This window comes from Sapajus apella, unplaced genomic scaffold, assembly GCF_009761245.1.
Source record: "Sapajus apella isolate SASKATOON/1434 unplaced genomic scaffold, GSC_monkey_1.0 scaffold51, whole genome shotgun sequence".
In the NCBI taxonomy this organism is placed as follows: Eukaryota; Metazoa; Chordata; class Mammalia; order Primates; family Cebidae; genus Sapajus; species Sapajus apella.
Window position 1 is genome coordinate 6,283,961 of NW_022436991.1, and position 22,019 is coordinate 6,305,979.

Below are 22,019 nucleotides of genomic sequence, written 5' to 3' on the forward strand. Positions count from 1 at the left end.
AAATATGAGCAGTAAATGAATGAACGGATAAATTGGTATCTGCTCTGACACATACAGTAGATTTACCAAGTGCAAAGTTCTGAGGCCTGTAGCTTGAGGCCTTTAGAGGAAATGAGCCATGGAAACAGATGACAGGCAGGAAAAACAGCAACAGGAATATGTCATTTACTCAGGGTAGTGGGGGCGAATTATGACCCTCCCAAAGATACGCTCTCATCTTAACCCCTAGAACCTGTGAATGGTCTTTGAAGGCTCTGTGAACCCTCTTTCAAAAAAAGGGTCTTTGTAGACGTAATTCAGTTTGAAAGTCTTTAAATTATGGATCCTTAAATTACAGATCTCCAGTTGAGATCAATATTACCCAAGTGGGTTCTAAATCCAATGACAGGTGTCCCTATAAGCAGCAGAAGGCCAGGGACAGTGGCTCACGCTTGTAATCCTAGCTCTTTAGGAGACCGAGATGGGAGGATTGCTTGAGTCCAGGAGTTTGAGAGCAGCCTGGGCAACACAGTGAGACCCCATCTCTACAAAAAATAAAATATTAGCTGAGCATGGTGGTGCACACCTGTAGTCACAGCTATTCAAGGAGGCTAAGGCAGGAGGATCGTTTGAGCCCAGGAGGTGAGGTCGAGGATGCAGAGAGCCATGATCACCCCCTGTACTCCAGCCCAGCCTGGCAACAGAATGAGAAACTGTCTCAAAAAAATAAAAGAAACAGAAAAGGAGAAGTCTCTGATCCAGAGGAGAAAGCCACACAGGTTGTAGGCAGAGTTGAGAGTGAGGCAGCCACAAGCCAAGGAGCGCCTGCAGACCCCCGAAGGGGCAAGAGGCAAGGAGGGATTCTCCCCTGGAGCCTCCAAAGAGAGCACAGCCCTGCAGATCCCTTGATTTCAGATTCCCACTTTTGAGAATTCTGAGAATTCATTTACATTGTTTAAACCACCAGGTTTGTGGTGTTTGGTTACAGCAACCCTAGGAAGCTAATTACCCAAGGTACATTGAGCGTGTTTGTATGACCCTCAAGCTGAGATTGGTTTTTACATTTTTTTAGAGTTAGGGTCTCATTCTGTCGTCCAGGCTGGAATGCAGTGGTGTGATCATAGTTCACAGCTCATTGCGGCCTGGACATTCTAGGCTCCAATGATCTTCCTGCCTCAGCCTCCTGAGTAGCTGGGACTACAGGTGTGCACCTCCAAACCCAGCTAGTTTTTTTGCAGAGACAGGGTCTCACTGTGTTGCTCAGCCTGGTCTTGAACTCCAGCCTTGGCCTCCCAAAGTGCTGGGATTACAGACGTGAACCACTGTTCCCAGCAGGTTTTTACATTTATTTTATTTATTTATTTTTTTGAGACAGAGTCTCACTCTGTCACCAGGCTGGAGTACAGTGGTGAGATCTCAGTTCACTGGAACCTCTGACTCCCAGGTTCAAGTGATTCTCCTGCCTCAGCCTCCTGAGTAGCTGGGATTACAGGCACACGCCACCATGTTCAGCTAATTTTTTGTATTTTTAGTAGAGACGGGGTTTTACCATGTTGGCCAGGATGGTCTCGATTTCCTTACCTTGTGAGCCACCTGCCTCAGCCTCCCAAAGTGCTGGGATTACAGAAGTGAGTCACCACGCCTGGCCAGATTTTTACATTTTTAAACAGTTGAAAAAAATCAAAAGAAGTGTATTTCATGACACATGAAAATCTTACAAAATTCGAATTTCAGCATCCATAAATAAATTTGATGGGGACAGTCCTATCCATTCATTGACAGATCATCTCTAGCTGCGGTAGTGGGCTGATTGTGTTTCCCTAAAAGATATGTTCAGAACCTAACTCCTGGATGTGTGCATGTGGCCTTATGTAGGTCTTGGTAGAGGTCATCAAGTTAACATGAATGAAGGTGGGCCCTAAATTCAATGAATAGTGTCCTTATACGAGAAAGAAGGGGAAGATTTGGATACAGAGACCTAGAAATATGCACAGGGAAAAAGGCCAGATAAAGACAGAGGCAGATATTAGAGAGTTGCAGCTATTAGTATTAAAAATAATGGCAAAAACCACAATTATTTTTGTACCAATGCAAGCCAAAGTTTGCCCAGCAACAGTTCAAACCCAGCTCTTTGGGGCTACAACCGTGGACCTGAGTAGTTGTAGTAGAGATTTTACAACACCCAAGCCTAAAATATTTACTTTGCGGCTCTTTACAAGAAGTGTGTGTCTGGGCATGGTGGCTCATGCCTGTAATCCCAGCACTTTGGGAAGCCAAGGCAGGAGGTTTGCTTGAGGCCAGGAGTTCAAGACCAGCCTGGGCTACCTAGTGTGACCCTATGTCTACAAAACATTTAAAAATTAGTTAGGTGTAGTGATGCATGCCTGTAATTCCAGCTACTTGGGAGGCTGAGGCAGGAGGATTCCTTGAGCCCAGAAGCTCAAGGCTGGAGTGAGCTATGATTTTGCTACTGTACTCCAGGCTAGGCAACAGAGCAAGACCTGTTTCTTAAAAAAAAAAAAAAAAAAAAGTGCTTGCCAACTCTGACCTAGAGAGCTGTCATTATCTGTACAGTTGGAGATAGCATACCACTCTATCTGACAGGGGAAAAATAAACCACTCTGTTGGCAGCACCCCACTTTATAGATGGGGAGACAGAAGCAAAGATAGGTTAAGAGAGTTACCCAAATGAAGTGGCCAGCTGTTATCTCTGCATGCCAAATTCTTCCAGCCACAGCACCATGACTTTTCTTGGGGGAGAGACACCCCTTCCCACAGTTCTCACAGTTTGAACAGGGCTGACTCCACCTCTTGGTTCCAGGGTTGGGTACCCAGCTGTATTACTCAGCTTAGCCTGCCTCTACAGATAGCATAGATTGGGTGGACCCAACAACAGAAATTTATTTTCTCATAGTTCCGGAGGTTACAAAGGCCAGATATAGGTGACGGGGAGGAAGGCAGCAAATCACACTGCCATGTGTGTACCTATGCAACAATCTTGCATGTTCTTCACATGTACCCCAAAACCTAAAATGCAATTAAAAAAAAAAAAAAGTCCAAAATCTCTAGACCAGCCTGGCTAATATGGTGAAACCCTGTCTCTACTAAAAATACAAAAATTAGGCCAGGTGCGGTGGCTCACGCGTATAATCCCAGCACTTTGGGAGGCTGAGGTGGGTGGATCACGAGGTCAGAAGTTTGAGACCAGCCTGACCAACATGGTAAAACCCTGTCTCTACTAAAAATACAAAAATTAGCCGGGTGTGATGGTGGGCGTTCCCTTGCTTTTTAGCATACGACCCAAAACTATCCCAAGTCATGGCATTTACTACAGCTCTTAGAAAAGCAAGCCTCTCTGGCCAGGCACAGTGGCTCATGCTTGTAATCCTAGCACTTTGGGAGGCTGAGTTGGGCAGATCACTTGAAGTCAGGAGTTTGGGAGCAGCCCGGACAACATGGTGAAACCCCACCTTTACTAAAAATACAAAAAGTAGCTGGGTGTGGTGGCATGTGCCTTGTAATCCCAGCTACTTGGGAGGCTGAGGCACAAGAATCACTTGAACCCAGGAGGTGGAGGTTGCAGTGGGCCGAGATCTCGCCACTGTACTCCAGCCTGGGGGATAGAGTGAGACTCTGTCTGAAAAAAAAAAAAAAAAAAAAAAGGAAAAGCTGTCTTTTCCTCCGCACTTAAGGTTAGACTAGAACAGCCAAGGGCATAGGAGAGGACCTATAGAGAGGACAACCCACTTAAAAAGCAGAGCTAAGTAGTGAAGGGAGAACAGGTCTGCATAGCCCTGAAGCACCTAGATCCAGCTGTACCTGAAATCCCCTCATGGATCTCAGTTAACATGATACAGTAACATGGGCTCTTAAGCTGGCTGGAGCTGTGTTTCTGTCACTTGAAACCTGAAGAATCTTGACTAGTAGACGATGATCTCGTAGCTAATAGTAGTCGATGGGATCTGAAGGCAAAATCTGCTTAGCTCTCGGAGGCCTAATTTAGGATTTCTTGGGAGTAACCCAGGAGCCATCTTTTGAGTCCTGGTTCCCAGGTGGCAGCTGGGTTCTAATATGTTTTAATGTATTCACCCTTGCTCTCTTTAAACGTCAGTGCGAGCAAAGGAGGTATAATGAGTGTGCATAAAGAAAATTATTTAAACAGATCAGATTATTTCAGGAAGTGCTCCTTGTTATGAAACAAAACTAGCTCCCCTTGACTTCTCTAGAGCCAGATGCCACGGCTCAAGGTGCAGCTCCACAAAAGCTGTGTAACCTTGTGTGTTGGGGGTGGAGGTGGGGGGGCAGCTGAGCCTGCCTGAGCTGAACCTGTCTGTGCCCCTTTCCTCCACTGGGAAAATTATTTAATTTTAATTTAATTTTATTTATCTTATTTTTCAGAGACCAGAGTCTTGCTTTGTCAGTCAGGCTGGAGTGCAATGATGTGATCATAGCTCACTGCAGCCTCGAATTCCTGGCCTCACTCAAGCGATTTGCTCACTGCCTCGGCTTCCCAAAGTGCTGGGGTTACCGGGGTGAATCTGTCATCCTCCCCTTCAGCGGGGCAGCCACCACTTTCTCACTCCCTCATGCAGTTTTGTTTATTTTAGAGCGTATTCTTGGTGTGGAATCCTTCCCCCACCTCCCCCCCCTTTTTTTTGAGACGGAGTCTCACTCTGTCACCCAGGCTGGAGTGCAGTGGCGCCATCTTAGCTCACTGCGGCCTCCACCTCCTGGGGGCAAGCGATTCTCCTGCCTCAGCCTCCTAAGTAGCTGGGATTACAGGCGTGCACCACCACTATGCATGGCTGATTTTTGTATTTTTAGTAGCGATGGGTGGTGGTGGGGGGGGAGTGTCACCATGTTGGCCAGGCTGGTCTCGAACTCCAGACCTCAAATGATCATTATCTGCCCACTTCGGCCTCCGAAAGTGCTGGGATTACAGGCGTAAGCCACCGCGCCCGGTCCCTTCCCTTTTTTGATTCCCATTTTTACAAGGCTTACGCTTCAGGAAGGACAGAAACCTTGTCCATCTTGTCAACTGCGATTTCCCCAGCACCGTGGCTCCAGCCTGACACATATGGTAGGTGCTCTGTGAAGACTGGTTTGAACAGAGGACAGCGGCCGACGGCAAGGGCCACTCTTGTGCCAGAGCCTGCCACGCCACCATGGCTTTTGCGGTGGGGTTGGGGAGGATTGGACAGTCCGGCTGTGCGCCTTCTTCTTTTCAACTTCCCAGTATAACTCAAGGGAGCGCAACTCCAGAGGCTCCCAGGAGGAGGCCACCGCCCCGGAATCAGGGCCTTCCCAGTTCTGCCTTCGGGGAGGGAGGATGGGGGTGGGCCGCGGGAGGCCAGCTCCAAGCGCGTCCTGAAGTCCCTCCCGCCGCCCCGCGTCGCTTTAAGGCGGAGGCCTGGGAGGGGGCCGACCCCGCCCGCCAGCTCCACGCTCCACTCCAGACTCCGGCATTTCCTCCCCGCTAGTTGGCGCGTCCTCGCCTCCCCCTCGGAAGAGGAAACTCCCGGGGTCCGAGTAACGGGATCAGGCGCGGAGAGAGGAGCGGCGGGAGAGCCAGGAGGGCTGCCTTGGGTAGGAGGCCAGCCAGGCCAGAAGCTGGCAGAGGGCGGCGCGCTGGGACGCTGGGCGGGGAGGGCCGCTGTGCCAGACGCTGAGCGCAGCCGGGACAGGGCGCGGCCCGGGGCCGGAGAGCGCAGGGCGGGCCGCAGCTGGAAGGAACACTTGAGCTGGGAGAGGAGGCCGAGCTGGAGGGCGGCTTCCCGCGGGCCTGCGATCCGGAAGCCGCCGCGGAGGAGGAGACAGGGACAGCGGGGCCGTCCGGGCGCTGTGCGCATGCTGGGCTGGGGGCGCCGCCGGGGCTCGCGCCCTGGGCTGCTCGGCCACCGCGGCCCCGGGCGCCCGGCATGTCGGTCCACTACACCCTTAATCTACGCGTCTTCTGGCCCCTCGTGACCGGCTTGTGCACTGCTCTGGTGTGCCTCTACCATGTCCTGTGGGGAAGCTGGGGCGCCCGGGCCGAGCCCCCCGACGGCGTGGACGGCGGTTTCCCACTGCTCAAGGTGGCGGTCCTGCTCCTCCTCAGCTACGTCCTCCTGCGCTGTCGCCACGCTGTCCGGCAGCGCTTCCTGCCCGGATCTCCCCGTCTGGGGGGCCACGCAGCCTTCTCGAGACACTTCCGAGAGCCGGGCCTCAGCATCTTGCTGGAGAGTTACTACGAGCACGAGGTGCGCCTGTCTCCGCACGTGTTGGGCCACAGCAAGGCGCACGTGAGCCGGATCGTGGGCGAGCTGGTGCGGGCTGGCCGCTCCCGGGGGTCCCCCGGCCTCATCCCCGGGGGAGCGCTGGCGTTGGCCTTCCGCGGAGACTTCATCCAGGTGGGCAGCGCCTACGAGCAACATAAAATCCGCCGGCCCGACAGCTTCGATGTGCTAGTGCCACTGCGCCTCCCACCGCTGGTGGCGCTGGACCCACGGAGCCTGGGTGAGGAGCTAGCGCTGGCCCCGGCCTTCCGCGGCTGCTTCGTGTGCGCCCTTAAGGCACCACCCTCACCCTCTGGGGCCTCGGGGGCCCACTGGCTTCGGGACTGCAAACCCTTTGCTGATGGCTTCTGCGTGGATGTGCGCGGGCGGCGCCACCTCTCTGCTGCTCTGGTGCTGCGCTGGTTCCAGTCGCATCTGCAGCGCTCCTTGGCCACTGTGCGTTACAGTCTGGAGGGGCGCTGTCGGGTCACCTTGACCCCGGGTGGCCTGGAACAGCCTCCCACGTTACACATCCTGCCCTGCCGCACTGACTACGGCTGCTGCCGCCTTTCCATGGCTGTGCGCCTCATTCCCGCTGTCCATCTGGGAGACGGTGTCTTCCTTGTGGCGCCACCACCGCCACCCTTGTCCAGCGGGCTCCTCTTGGAGCTCCCTGGGGGCCTGCGCTCGGAGGCACTGTGGGGTGTGAATACAGCACGCCAGGAGCAGAAGCTGCTGAGTTGGCTGCAGGAACGGGCAGCTCCAGGTGCCTGCTACCTCAAGTGCCTGCAGTTGCTTAAGGCTCTGCGAGATCTGGGCGCCCGTGGGCTGGACTCAGCGGCCGCCACCCAGTGGGGACGCATCCTGTCCTCCTATGTGCTCAAGACAGCGCTGCTGGCAGTGCTGCTGCGCAAGGGGGCCCCTGGACAAAGCTGGGATGAGGAGCACCTGGGAAAGTGTTTGGAGGAGTTGGTGCAGTTCCTTAGGGACTGCCTGCTGCGACGCCATACGCTCTTCCACTGCGTCCTGGGCCCTGGGGGGGCGGCCGCCGAGGTGGGCCCCCTGCCCAAGGTACTACGGGAAGCCGCCCCAGTTGACCTCCTGGCCGCTTTCGACGGGCACGCCCGGGAACTTGCAGCAGCGCGGTTGCTGTCCACGTGGCAAAGGCTACCCCAGCTTCTCCGGGCCTACGGGGGTCCCCGCTACCTTGCCAGGTGCCCCCCACCCCGGAGTCAGCGCACCCAGGGCTTCCTTGAAGGTGAACCGTAAACCCTGACAGCACCCCCACCTGACCAAATGCTCCTAAACCTTTTCCCACTGGGTGGGGGTGGGAATGGTGGTGAAGCCAGTTAAATGCGAGATTACAGAAGGTAGTGGAAAAGTTGGTGGCTGCCTCAAGCTTTAGTGGCTTAAATATCACTTCCTCACTTCACAGTCCAATATAATATGACATCTTCACACCCACTAGAGTGTTCTGGACAAACTAGGGGAAGACATCCAACTGCAGCCCCAAGAATTGGTTCAAATGTGGTTTTGTGTGGACGGATTCTGTAGCAGGATACGGCTTTTAGAGAAGTCCAGTAGAAGCAAGAATTAGCTGCAGGGGAAGTTTCTTCTTTCGGTTTTTAGACACAGATCTCTCTGCCCAAATTAAAACAAACAAACAACAACAAAAAAAAACTAAAGTTTTTGACACAATTACTTGCTAGGTACTGGGTTTCTGATTGCCTTAGAAAAGAAAAATCTGAATCTTTATCTGCAACCGGAATTGAAATTCTATTTTCGGGGCTAATATTCAGAGGAACATAATTTCCACTTCAAATTAATATTAATGTATTTTTTAAATGGTGCAATCACAAGTGTTTGACAAGATTGTCAAAAAATTAGGTCACACATCTGGAAAGGCAATCGAGAGTTGGTTAGAGAAACTTCCAGAGAAAATAGCACTTTATACTGATGAATTCACTCATTTTGTGGTCATTGCTAGCACCAAGCGTTGCATCTGAAAGGGAGGCCAGTTACGTTTATTATTAAGAAGTGTGCAGCCTTGAAGAGTCGCCAACATGTTTGCCTAACATCCCCGCAGGCCACAAGCTGGGGTATGTACTAGTCAGTCAACACCCATTCATTGAGCTACCTACTACCAGCCAGACACCGTGCAAAGCAGCAACCAAATACATCTTCAAGACAACACTGGCGAAGGCATAAAAATGTTGGCTTTGGAGAAAGATGTGTTTTAGGCTTTGCCTATAAAGGTGTTTCTCCAAGGCTGGCTCCTGGCTGGAGACAATAGCCTTTTTAATTTCAAGGTTTTAGGCAAACTCCTTCACAAAGGTTTCTTTCTGAGCGTAATGAACTAATGAAGAGGAAATGCCTGCTGCTTAGCATGCGGTTTGTGCTCAGTCTCTAACCATTGACGGTTCTTCCTTGTCCAGGCAGCCTTATGTGGTCCCAAGAGGCCAACTTCAAGGACCTGTGGATCCAGCACAGGTTTTACAAAACATTTCACTTAGAGTTCAGTGTCTTGGACTCTGTGCTTGAAGATCAGTTACCCCCTGGTGGTGGGCAGAGGTGACAAATTAGGAAAAGAGCAAGGGAGACAGCCCTTGATAGCAGTCTGTCTCCTTCTTTCTCGGTAGGTGTCAGTTTCACCAGGTTGGGTGTATTTTGCAGTTGGGAGGAGCCTGTCCTGGAATCCTTTCTTGTCCTACCAAATTTATAACGCCCTCAGTTGTGTTTGTTTGTTTTTTTTTTAAGTTCAGCACGGTCCAGCCTCTGTTTGCCTGATTGGAAATACAGCCGGCCCAAGTGTTACTCATTGGGATTTTTTTTCCCCCTAAATAAAAACATGCACTTCCTTAGACTCTTAAAGCTAAAATTTGGAAGACAGAAATGGCTATGTGAATAGAACCATTGTTGAATTTCTAAGCTCTTTTGAGGGAGCTCTGTGAACCTTCTTTCTTTAGGGGATCTACTTGGCGACTGTGGGAAATCATTGTGAGTGAGTGATTTACAGGGAATCCTCCTCAAAGCTGCATTGGCTTCTTATATCCTTTGCGACCTGGGGCAGAAAGAGAAACAGCTGCAACGTTGTGCTGTCTCTTTGAGGTTGTCCTGGGGACAATTCCCCGCAAAGGTCATTCCTAGCTTTTGAGATCAATGTTAGGTCATAAGGTACTGCATTGTGCAAAAAGAATCAGTTTGCCAACTTTATGCAAAGATAGTAACTGCACAGTATTTTTTAAAATTAGTTTTAAAAATAAATGCCAAGAGTAGATCTTATATATATACAGATACAAAAAAATATATATATTTTTCCATATTCAACCACAACTTCCGCTGTATTCACTGTCTGCTACAGTGGGGGACATAAAGTTGGAAGGATTATAAAGCTTTAAGGCTGGGCGCAGTGGCTCATGCCTGTAATCCCAGCACTTTGGGAGGCCGAGGTGGGCAAATCACCTGAGGTCAGGAGTTCAAGACCAACCTGGCCAACATGGCGAAACCCCATCTCTACTAAAAAAATACAGAAATGAGCCGGGCGTGGTGGTGGGCGCCTGTAATCCCAGGTACTTGGGAGGCTGAGGCAGAAGAATCGCTTGAACCCAGGAGGCACATGTTGCAGAGAACTGAGATCACGCCACTGCACTCCAGCCTGGGCAATAGAGCGAGACTCTGTCTTGAAAAAATAAAATTAAAGTATAAGCTTTAAAAAGCTGAATTTTAGAAATATTTCTAGCTGTGTCAGTGAATTTCTCTTTTAATAGTGTTTTAAAGTATAAATCTGGTAACATATTCTGTTCTTGTAGCTTTTTTGTTATATATTTTTTCTGGTTAATTACCCAAAGCCTCATCCATCCTCAAGGTTTTTAAATTTTATTTTTTTAAAATAAATGGGGCATTGTATTTTTGAATTTTTAAAATATTACTGTTTTATTTAAATGCCATGCTGAGCAATTGTTCTCTGTACATGGTAACCAAAACTTAGAGATTTCGATCAATTTTGATCAATGTTCAGTAAACCAAAACATGTACTGTGTACAACAGAAATAATATGGCCTATTAGCCAGGCATGATGGTTGCCCAAGACACTTAACTTAAGCTCAATTCTGTATTTTATTAGGGCTCCATCATGTCCTTCATCTGAAATGTACACACTTTTGGTGTATGCTTGGTACTGGAGATTCATATATGCAAATAGTCTCGTGTAAATAGGCTCTACAGTAACAACACCAAAAAAAAAAAAAGAAAAAATTGTCCAGCCAGTGCCGGAGGAAAATGTTTTTGGGGAAGATGACTCAGTCATTTTGCGGCGAGACATCCTTCAGTAACTCCCACTGACCAGTCTTGGGAGCCTTCCTGGAATGATCGTGGGCTGAGCGGAGATGTTTCTTTTGCAAAATGAAACTGAAGCTGAAAGAAGGGAGAATTTGAGTGAACCAGGAGAAATCCAAAGAATTCGAGAAGGAGGACTTAAGACGAAAGTGAAGCAAGAGAGGGAAGGGGGAGATAATGCATGAGGGTGTGAGAGAGGTTTGGGTTAGGAAACATGTTTTTAGTTCTGTTTTCAACCAGGGGTCGCAAACTCAGCAGCCTGCAGAAACAAGGGTGGGAAGTGGGGTGGGGGGAAGCAGTGCCCACCTTCAAGGAGGGGCCGTTGCTCAGCCATGCAGGAAAAAAATGGGGCAAAAAGCTGGAAATCAGGATTTTTTTTTTTTTCTTTTTGAAAAGCGAAACTTGCTGATTTTTAAGCAAGTACTTAAAAAAATGTCCAAAACACCACGTGGGCCAAACATTTGCTTGAGTCTGGGGGCCACCAGTTTGCGACCACTGCCTTACACAGTTAATACCCAAGTATGTATAAAGTCATATTTTTTGTTTTGGATATGGTAGTGTTATATATACTTGGGGGCTGTGATATTTCAAATCATCTTTATCTCTCAGAGCTAAGCTTTACTGTAGAAAGAAACCAAAAAAAAAAAAAAAAATTAACACAGCCACAGATAACACTTAACTCACAGTCTTCAGGAGGACGCTTGATCTCAGAGCTGCTCTTTTTGAGTCAGATCCTACATCAAACCACTTAGGGCCAGTTTTAGGCATTTCCTTCCTGGTGTTGGGGTAAACCTCTTGGCTCTGTCGGAGTTTGCAGGTGAGTAATAAGGAAGGATTGCAGAATAACTTGTTTCTATTTCTTTTTTCCTCCCAGGTTATGAGTGGGTCTATTTTATTTGTATATTTAAATTAATTTTCAGGGGTTATTGGTATCCTAGCGCCTGCCTTTACAATGATGATTGGTGGCTGGGTTTGCGGTGCAAGCTTCTTTGGGCTTGTACCATTTCCACTACCAAGAACACAGGTTTTGGTTTTTGTTATTTGAAACAGGATCTTGCTCTGTTGCCCAGGCTGGAGTGCAGTGGCAAAATTGCAGCTCATTGCAGCCTCGACCTCCTGGGCTCAAGCCATCCACCTGCCTCAGTCTCCCAACTAGCTGGGACCACAGATTTGTGCCACCACACCCAGCAAATTTTAAAATTATTTGTAGAGTCTGGGTCTCCCTATGTTGCCCAGGCTGGTCTTGAACTACTGGACTCAAGCCATCCTCCCACTTCGGCCTCCCAAAGTGCTGGGATTACAGGTGTGAGCCACCACACCTGCCGTAAAAGTATGGTTCTGATCAGACTTCACCTGGAATGTTTTATCATTTTCTTTTTTTCTTTTCTTCCAGACAGAGTTTCACTCTTGCTGCCCAGGCTGGGGTGCAGTGGCACGATCTTGGCTCATTGCAACCTCTGCCTCCCAGGTCCAAGTGATTCTCGGGCCTCAGCTTCCCACATAGCTGGGATTATAGGTGCCTGCCACCATCCACCATGCCTGGCTAATTTTATTTTCTTTCTTTCTTTCTTTCTTTCTTTTTTTTTTTTTTTGTTTAATAGAGACAGGGGTTTCATCATGTTGTCCAGGATGGTCTCGAAATCCTGACCTCAGGTGATCCTCCCTCCTCGACCTCCCAAAGTGCTGGGATTGCAGGCGTGAGCCACCATACCTGGCCTCTATCATTTTCTGACTCAGCAGCTCCACCAAAATTGACATCCTAGCAAACACCGTGAAGGAATGAACCTAAGTGCTTCCAAAGCATCTCATGTAACTTCTGTGGAGTAAGCTACTTTTTCTGTAGCATGTGGCTTTTGACCTTGATGAAGACTTTGGCTTCTCATGCCTGTCTACATGGAGGAAGATGATTCAGTGGCGGGGAAAGTGAACCTCAGTAACATTTCCAAAGTCCCTCAAGAGGGAAACAAGTTCAGCGTTATCATCGTGGCATTCGTTAGTTTTTTTTTTTAATCACTTGTTTAGATACAACTTTATTTTTTCATACCTACATAGCACATGATTGGCGGGAACAAAGCATGTATAAGTTGGGAGAGGCGAAGAATTGTGTGACTGTCTGTACAGAAAATAGACTAAAACGTGCAGCAAAACGATATATATTGTAATCTGGTTTTTTAAGTGTCTGCTATCCTGGAATATGTTTAAACAACTTTTTGCTTTTAAAAAAAGGTGCCTTGATTCAGTTGCTTGACTTAACATTCCTCCTGTTTTATTGTGATTTGTAATGTCTTCTGACCCCAAACTGTATTTTAGGTTGCAGTCTGGTGGCTGCAGTCATAGCATGGGTTTTGTTCCAGTAACAGAGACCAAAGAGTTAATCAGATATGGTTCAGCTGCTACAATTGTGTGATGAAAAGGCGGTTTAATCACACCAAATTTCTGTGGCCCCAACAGTCAAGGCCTGCCGTTCGTTTTCTCTCGCAGGCTGGAGTAAATTTGCACTTTGAATCATATGGGTCATTTTGGGACCTTGTTCTTTTCTATTTTGCTTTATTAATAAAGGAACTTGTAGAAACCTTTGGACTGAATGTCAGATCTGGGGGAGGGCTTTCATCTTCCCTGGGGGCAGCCTGGCCTGTGCTGGCTTGTGGTTCTTTGCGCAAGCCTCAACTGCTCTGAACATCTGGGTGTATGGGAAACTTTTCCCATGCGTTAAGGCTGGGGATAATTTTTGTGTGTGTAGAATTAGCTCTGTATACAGATGGGGAAAAAAACCTACTTCACAGTGCTGCAGGCATGCTCCCTGGTATCCTGAACCTTCAAACCTTCTTCCTGGCCTAGAACCTTCTGCTCCCACCTCCCCTCTCTGCCTCGCTCTCCCATCCCGGCTCCCCCACACCTACCCAAACACAATTCAAGTCTTGGCCTGTGGCTCAAGAATTTTGTCCAGAAATCTCTTAGGCCCTCAGGCCTTTTGCGAAATGGTAAATATTTGCTAATACAAAAACCCAGCAGGCTTAGCAGGAGATAGAATCTTGGAGACTAAGGGCCTTTCAGAGTCTCAGAGATAGGCGGAAGCTCAGGGAAACCATTCATAGTAGCTGCGTGGGACACCTGCCCAGGGGAAAGTTGGTGGGGTGTGTTTCACTTGGTTTTCAATGAATAATACTGTCCCAGGGCACTGAGGACACACACACAGAGGTGGCCAAGACAGACATGGCCTCTCCCTTCTGAGCTCACAGAGAGAGGCAGACAGGCAATGAAAGAAGCAATTACCATACAGCGTGGTGGGTGCTGGGGAGGAGAAAGTTTTTGAAAACCAAACAAGGGTACTTCACCTACTTTAGGGTTTGCAGGAGAGCTCCTTGGAAGAAGTGACGTCTAAGTCGAGATCCAAAGATAGGTGAGAATTAGACAAGTGAAGGGAGTTGGGCTGGACAAGAATGTATTGAATGCAGAGATGAAAGAGCCTTCCAGTCTGTCTGGAAAGCAGGGGTGGGAGGAGAGGAGGGGAGGAGGATTCAGTGGAAAGGTTGAGACGGGAGGGAGTTGGAAGCCAGAGCTTCTCAGGCTGGAGTGTGCAGGTCACCCGGGAAGCTCGTTAATATGCAAATTCTAGCTGGGTGTGGTGGCTCACACCTGTAATCCCAGCACTTTGGGAGGCTGAGACGGGATCACTTGAGGTCAAGAGTTTGAGGCCAGCCTGGCCAACATGGAAAAGCCGCATCTATATTAAAGATACAAAAATTAGCCGGGCATGGTGGTGCATGCCTGTAGTCCCAGCTACTCAGGAGGCTGAGGCCTGAGAATTGCTTGAGCCCGGGAGGCGGAGGTTGTAGTGAGCTGAGATTGTGCCACTGCACTCCAGCCTGGGCAACAGAGCAATACTCTGTCAAACAAACAAACAAACAAAAAACCAAAAAAACCCAAAAAACCCAAAACAAGTTCTGATTCAGCAGGTCTTGTCTTCTTCTTTATTTATCAATTTTTTTTTGAGACAGGGTTTTGTTCTGTTGCCCAGGCTAGAGTGCAATGGCAGGATCATAGCTCACTGCAGCCTCAACCTCCCAGGCTCAAGCGATCCTCTTGCCTCAGCCTCCTGAGTAGCTTGGACTACAGGCATCCACCACCATACACAGTTAACTTTTAAAAATTTTTTTGGCCGGGCGCGGTGGCTCAAGCCTGTAATCCCAGCACTTTGGGAGGCCGAGGCGGGTGGATCACGAGGTCAAGAGATCGAGACCATCCTGGTCAACATGGTGAAACCCCGTCTCTACTAAAAATACAAAAAATTAGCTGGGCATGGTGGCGCGTGCCTGTAATCCCAGCTACTGAGGAGGTTGAGGCAGGAGAATTGCCTGAACCCAGGAGGCGGAGGTTGCGGTGAGCCGAGATCGCGCCATTGCACTCCAGCCTGGGTAACAAGAGCGAGACTCCGTCTCAAAAAAAAAAAAAAAAAAAAAAAAATTTTTTTTGAAGAGATGGAGTCTTGTTCTGTTGCCCAGGCTGGTCTCGAACTCCTGGCCTCAAGCAATCCTCCTGCCTTGGCTTCCCAAAGTGCTGGGATTACAGACGTGAGCCACCATAACTGAGATTCAGCCTCTTTAACAAGCTGCCAGGGAATGGTGCTGCCACTGGTGCAGAATACACACACACACACACACACACACACACACACACACGCATGCACACGCACGCAGATGCACACACAGCTGCAGACCACACGGAGAGTTTGAACTGATCAGAGGGCACTATTGAATCATTTTAGACAAGGAGTGGCAAGGTCGTATTTGAATTTGACTCACTCTGGCTACAATGTGGAGAGTGGATTATATAGGGGTTGGCAAACTACCACCTGAGTATTTTTGTAAATAGTGCCATTGGTACACAGCCACACCTACTCATTAACATACCGTTTGTGGCTGCTTTCATGCTATCTGGGCAGAGTTGAGTAACTGTGACAGAGGCCAAATGGCTCACAAAGCTGAAAAGATTTACTTTCTGGCCCTTTATAGAAAAAATTAGCCAAGATCTGGAGCAAGACCGTACGGAATTGGACACTGCAATGGTCCAGGCCTGGGCAGGGGCCAGAGGTAGGGACAGAGAGACAAGTTAGAGACAGTGGCATGAATTAATGCAAAGACTTGTTGGCAGGGCGCGGTGGCTCATGCCTGTAATCCCAGCACTTTGGGAGGTCAAAGCAGGCGGATCACTTGAGGTCAGGAGTTCAAGACCAGCCTGGGCAATATGGTGAAACCTGTCTCTACCAAAAATACAAAAAGAAAAAAAAATTGCTGGGTGTAGTGGTGCATGCCTGTAGTCCCAGCTACTGGGGACACTGAAGCAGGAGGATCACTTGAACCCAGGAGGCAGAGGTTGCAGTGAGCCGGGATCACACCACTGCACTCCAGCTTGGGCAAAAGTGCCCAACTCTATCTTAAAAAAATAAAAATAAAAAAAGACTTGTCTTCAAATCTTTCGTTCTGCACTTCTCATCTATGTGTCTCTACAAGTTACCTTATCCTCTCTGAATCTCAATTCCTTCAACTGTAAAATGGGATTAATAATGGAGCCTTGCCCATAGGAGTGATTGAGGATTAAGTGAGATTTTTGCAGGCAAAGTGCTTGGCACAGATGAAATGTCCAGTATGAGTCAGTATAGAAGCAATTATTAGAATGGCCTAAAAATGCCATTCTACTAATCCCAACACTTTGGGAGGCTGAGTAGGAGGATCACTTGAGTGCAGGAGTTTGAGACCAGCCTGCACTGCATAGCGAGACCCCCATCTCTACAAATAAATTAATTAATTAAAACTAGAGTGGCATCTTCTTTTTTCTTTTTTTTTTTTTTTTTTTTTTTTGAGACGGAGTTTTGCCCTTGTTTCCCCCGCTTGGGTGACAATGCGGCATCTCGGCTCACCGCAACCTCCGTCTCCTGGGTTCAGGCAATTCTCCTGCCTCAGCCTCCTGAGTAGCTGGGATTACAGGCACACACCACCATGCCCAGCTAATTTTTTGTATTTTTAGTAGAGACGGGGTTTCACCGTGTTGACCAGGATGGTCTCGATCTGTTGACCTCGTGATCCACCCGCCTCGGCCTCCCAAAGTGCTGGGATTACAGGCTTGAGCCACCGCGCCCGGCTAGAGTGGCATTTTCATATGATCTGTGTCTCTGACCTCTTCCTCTGCTCGTTCTGCTCAAGCTTGCTCTTCCCCCTCTGCAGGGTCTATTTCCCTGGTGTCCACCCCTGATTATCTCTCTGCTACCCAACTGTTGTTCATCTCCTTCCTTGATGTCCATGGCATTTTCCACCATGAAAAATTTTATTCAGGATACTATGGTCCACTGCTTACAAAAATAGTCCCTGTTCTCCAGTCTTCTCACACTCATGCCCTTTGCAAAGTGACTTTGCATTCTCTTCCATCAAGAAGGGGTACCTATTTGCTTGCCCCTTACATCTGGAAGGGCTTTGTGAGTTTATTTATTTATTCTTTATTTATTTTTTGGAGATGGAGTCTCGCTCTGTCGCCTAGGCTGGAGTGCAGTGGCGCCATCTTGGCTCACTACAACATCCGCCTTCCAGGTTCAAGTGATTCTCCTGCCTCAGCCTCTTAAGTAGCTGGGATTTCAGGCACCTGCCACAATGCCTGGCTAATTTTTTGTATTTTTAGGAGGGACATGGTTTTGCCATGTTGGCCAGGCTGGTCTTGAACTCCTGACCTCAGGTGATCCATCCATCTTGACCTTGCAAAGTGCTGGGATTACAGATATGAGTCACTGTGCCCAGCTGTGAGTTTCTTTAATCAGTAGAATGTGGTAGAGGGACATGGTGGTCGTTCCTGGCCTAGGCCTCAAGAGTTCAAGACCAAGAGGTCTTGTCTATTTCTTATTGTTTTCTTAGAAGGCCACTGCCACCATGTGAACAGCTCACCTGCTGGGGGATGAGCAATCACATGACTCCTTTAACCCTGTCCCCAGAGCTGCCAGCCAGCCAACTGGGAGATATGGGAATGAGGACATCTGAGACCAGCTTCCTCGCATCCTCCCTAGCTCCCCAACCGACCTGACCACTGATTGATGGAAACACTCAAATGAGCCAGCCAAGATCAGCAGGGCCTGACCCAGATCAGCAGAACCACCCAGTTGACCCATAGACTCTGAGCAATCATAAACAGATACTTCAGGTTTTAAGCCACTGAGTTAGAGGTGGTTTATTGTTCGACAGTAACTAACTGATGTCAGTGGCTAGGAAGATCTGGCATACCAAGGCTGCCACTGTAGTAAATAGAAGCAGTTCATTTTTCTGTTTGTTTGTTTGCTTGTGTGTTTATCCTTTTTTGAGATGGGGTCTTGCTGTTGCTGCCCAGGCTGGAGTATAATGGTGCCGTCTCAGCTCACCAAAACCTCCACCTCCTGGATTCCAGCGATTCTCCTGCCTCAGCTTCCTGAGTAGCACGGATTACAGGCATGTGCTACCGTGTCTGGCTAATTTTGTATTTTTAGTAGAGATGGCTTTTCTTCATGTTGGTCAGGCTGGTCACGTCTATAATCCCAACACTTTGGGAGGCTGCGCACCTTGGCCTCCCAAAGTGCTGGGATTATAGACGTGAGCCACAGTGCCCGGCCCCGTTTGCTTGTTTAAAGATGGGGATCTTGTTCTGTTGCCCAGGCTGGAGTGCAGTGGTGCCATCATAGTTCACTGCAGACTCAAACTCGTGGGCTCAATAGATCTTCCCACCTCAGCTTCCCAAGTAGCTAGGACTACAGGCATGCACTGCCATGCATTGCTAATTTTTTCAAATTTTTTTTTTTTTTTTTGTCAAGACAGGATTTTGCTGTGTTATTCAGGCTGGTCTTGAATTCCTGACCTCATACAATCCTCCTACCTCAGCCTCCCAAAGTGCTGGAACTGTGGGTGTGGGTGTGAGCCACCACTCCTGGTACAGGCAGTACTTAACTTCTGTACATCTGATTTTCAAACAGTGAGAATTTTATACAGGCACTTGAGTGGCACCCCAAACCACCTTCCACGCAGTGAATCCAGGCTTCCCTCATTGGCTGAAGCACAGTGGGGCACCTGGTCCCCCACTGAATAGTTGAGTTGTGACACTGTTGCCATCTCCATGTTTACACAGCTGTTTGCATCTGTTCCCACATTTGCCTTATCTTGTAAAAACAAATGGAAACTTGGAAAATGAAAGTACTGATTCGGTTACAAGATGCCACAGGTTTCAAGGGCGATAGGGCCGAGGCAAGGACTCTGCGTGCGCAGCATGCTGAGGCTGCAGCCTCAGTCCCGTGCTCGCTGGCGCTAAGCTGTTGTATTCAATTGTGAAGAACAAGAGCAACGGCAAGGAAGAACATATAGGAAACTGTATCCATTAGGAATACATTTGGCCGCAGCTTATAAAAACCTAACCTAGGGTGACCTAAACAAATAGGGGCTTTTCTCACGCAGCCAGAAGCCTGGAGGTAGGCAGGCAGCAGGTCAGGATGAATCAGGACCCAGCATCTTTTTCCTCTGTTATTCGGGTGTTTTTGCTTTGTATCCTCATGCTTGTCGTGTCTAGATCCCACCTCCCTTAACACTGTTTAAAGAAGGGAGGAAAGGGAATTAGGGCAGGGGTCCCCAGTCCCTGGGCCATGGGCCAGTACCAGTCCATGGCTTGTTAAAAACAGGACTGCCCAGGCAACTGAGTGCAACGTCATCAGTGTTTACAGCTGCTTCCCATCTCTGGCATGACCACCTGAGCTCCGCCTCCTGTCAGATCATCAGCCACATTAGCTTCTCTTTTTTTTTTTTTTTTTTTTTGAGACGGAGTTTCGCTCTCGTTACCCAGGCTGGAGTGCAATGGCGCGATCTCGGCTCACCGCAACCTCCGCCTCCTGGGTTCAGGCAATTCTCCTGCCTCAGCCTCCTGAGTAGCTGGGACTACAGGCATGCGCCACCATGCCCAGCTAATTTTTTGTAGTTTTAGTAGAGACGGGGTTTCACCATGTTGACCAGGATGGTCTTGATCTCTTGACCTTGTGATCCACCCGCCTGGGCCTCCCAAAGTGCTGGGATTACAGGAGTGAGCCACCGCACCCGGCCTCACATTAGCTTCTCATAGGAGCACGAACCCTGTTGTGAACTGCACATGTGAGGGATTTAGGTTGCATGCTCCTTATGAGACTGTAATGCCTGATGATGTCACTGCTCCCATCACCACAAGATGACACCATCTAGTTGTAAGAAAACAGGCTTAGGACTCCCATTGATTCTACGTTATGACAAGTTGTAAAATTATTTCATTCTGTATTACAATGTAATAAGAGAAAAAAAGTGCACGATAAATGTAATGTACTTGAATCATCCAAAAACCATCCTTCCCCCACACCCAGCCCATGAAAAGATTGTCTTCCAGGAAACGGGTCCCTGGTGCCAAGAAGGTTGGGGACTGTTGGATTAGGAACTCAGTAGACTTCCTCTGACCTCTCATTGGCCAGAATGATGTCACATGACCATTCTTAGCTGCAAGGCAAGCTGGGAAAACTAGCCTGGCACATGGCATACAGCAGCCCTGAATAGTAGATGAAGAAAGAATGAGTATAGTGGGTAAATAAGAGTCTGTCAGAGGCTGGGCATGGTGGCTCACACCTGTAATCCCAGCACTTTGGGAGGCTGAAGCGGGTGGATCTCCTGAGGTCAGGAGTTTGAGACCAGCCTGACCAACCTGGCAAACCCTGTCTCTACTAAAATACAAAAATTAGCTGGGCATAGTGGCACCCACCTGTAGTCCCAGCTTCTCAGGAGGCTGAGACAGGAGAATGCTTTGAACCTGGGCAGTGGAGGTTGCAGTGAGCCGAGATCGCGCCACTGCGCTCTATCTAGCCTGGGTGACAGAGTGAGACTCCATCTCAAAAAAAAAAATCTGCCAGGGAAATACCACAAACACATAGCTGAAGATTCTGTCAAAGAGGTGAGAAGTTTGCAATAAAGAGGGGAAAAAAAAGAAGTGAGAAGTAATTAGATAATTTACTGTTCTGTAATTAAATAATTAATACTTGCCTAAGTTTTAGGATTTAGTAAATGCCCCATAAATGTTATGATTGAAGTCTCAGCTCCACCAATCACTGGGTATATTCTTCTGGGAAAATCAATTAACCTGTCTGGACATCAGTCCTGTCATTTGCAAAATCAAGGAGATAATCTCTCCTTTTATGGGTTCCTTGGAAGAATCAGAACATAAAGTGGAGAAATTGAGAAGTGTTATCTAAATGTTGGTTGTGTTCTCTTAGGGGTGCACCAGCATTTTTGGAACCACAGGAAGATGAATCCATTTCTTAAGAAGGAATCACTCTTAGGCACTCTGCTGGATGTCTCCCTGTCACCAAACTTCCTTCCCCGCAGGACTGTGAATGAGTCTGCGGTTGTGACTTTTTATTATAGGTGCATCCCCAGAAGGCAGAGCATCCAGTGAGAGCATCAACCACATGCTTATCTCATTCTTACTTCTAGAGCGTGTCATCTTTCTCCCCAATCTGATTTTCATTGCTTGAGTTCCTGGGCAGAAAGCTTAGGCTAGTGGTTCTCAATCCTGGCTTCATAACGATGGGTGAGGGGCTTTGTAAAAATACTCGTGCTTGGGACCCCACCCAGGACCAGGGAGGTTAGAACTTATGAGGATGCAGCTGAGGCATGGGAGCTATAAACAATTTTAGAGTGCAGCTGGGTTGTGAGCCAGTGACCTAGGTCAGATGGCCCTTCTGGAACCTCAGTACTCAGTAGAGGACCTGCAGTCTCTCCAGCAGATATTGTGGAATCATCAGCTGGTGTGTGTGAGGTTTGTTGCATGGCAGTTCCCTTTTTCTTCAACCCCAAGGAGAAGGAAACAGTTAAACAAAATAGAGGCATCAGAGTCATCCTGAAACTTCTAGTTAATGAAATGTCTCAATATTCAGAGGGACAGTGCCCTTGCCTGTTCACCTCATTCTTTTCTCTTCTTTTTTCTTTCTTTCTTTTTTTTTTTGAGACAGAGTCTCACTCTGTCGCCAGGCTGGAGTGTAGTAGCGCCATCTCGGCTCACTGCAAATTCCGCCTCCCGGTTCAAGTGATTCTCCTGCCTCAGCCTCCAAAGGAGCTGGGACTACCGGCATGTGCCACCACACCCAGCTAATTTTTGTATTTTTAGTAGAGATGGGGTTTCACCATGCTGGCCAGTCTGGTCTTGATCTCTTGATGTCATGATCTGCCAGCCTCGGCCTCCAAAAGTGATGGGATTACAGGCATGAGCTACCGTGCCTGACCACTCTTTCTTTCTTTCTTTCCTTCTTTCTTTCTTTCCTTCTTTCTTTTCCTTCCTTCCTTCCTTCCTTCCTTCCCTCCTTCCTTCCTTCCTTCCTTCCTTCCTTCCTTCCTTTCTTCTTCCTTCCTTCCTTCCTTCCTTTCTTCTTCCTTCCTTCCTTCCTTC

At 48.4% G+C, this 22,019-nt stretch overlaps 1 protein-coding gene across 1 annotated transcript; it reads left to right on the forward strand.

The window, feature by feature from the left end:
- The first annotated feature begins 5,563 nt into the window (after positions 1-5,563).
- ITPRIPL2 (ITPRIP like 2) lies at positions 5,564-7,900 on the forward strand. The gene has a single exon (XM_032242817.1). The coding sequence runs from the start codon at positions 5,898-5,900 to the stop codon at positions 7,500-7,502; it is 1,605 nt and encodes a 534-aa protein (XP_032098708.1). The 5' UTR covers positions 5,564-5,897; the 3' UTR covers positions 7,503-7,900.
- Positions 7,901-22,019: the final 14,119 nt, after the last annotated feature.

What these genes read in the sequence shown, in the direction of transcription:
- ITPRIPL2 (XM_032242817.1), top strand. Translation starts at nt 5,898, where the DNA reads ATGTCGGTCCACTACACCCTTAATCTACGCGTCTTCTGGCCCCTCGTG.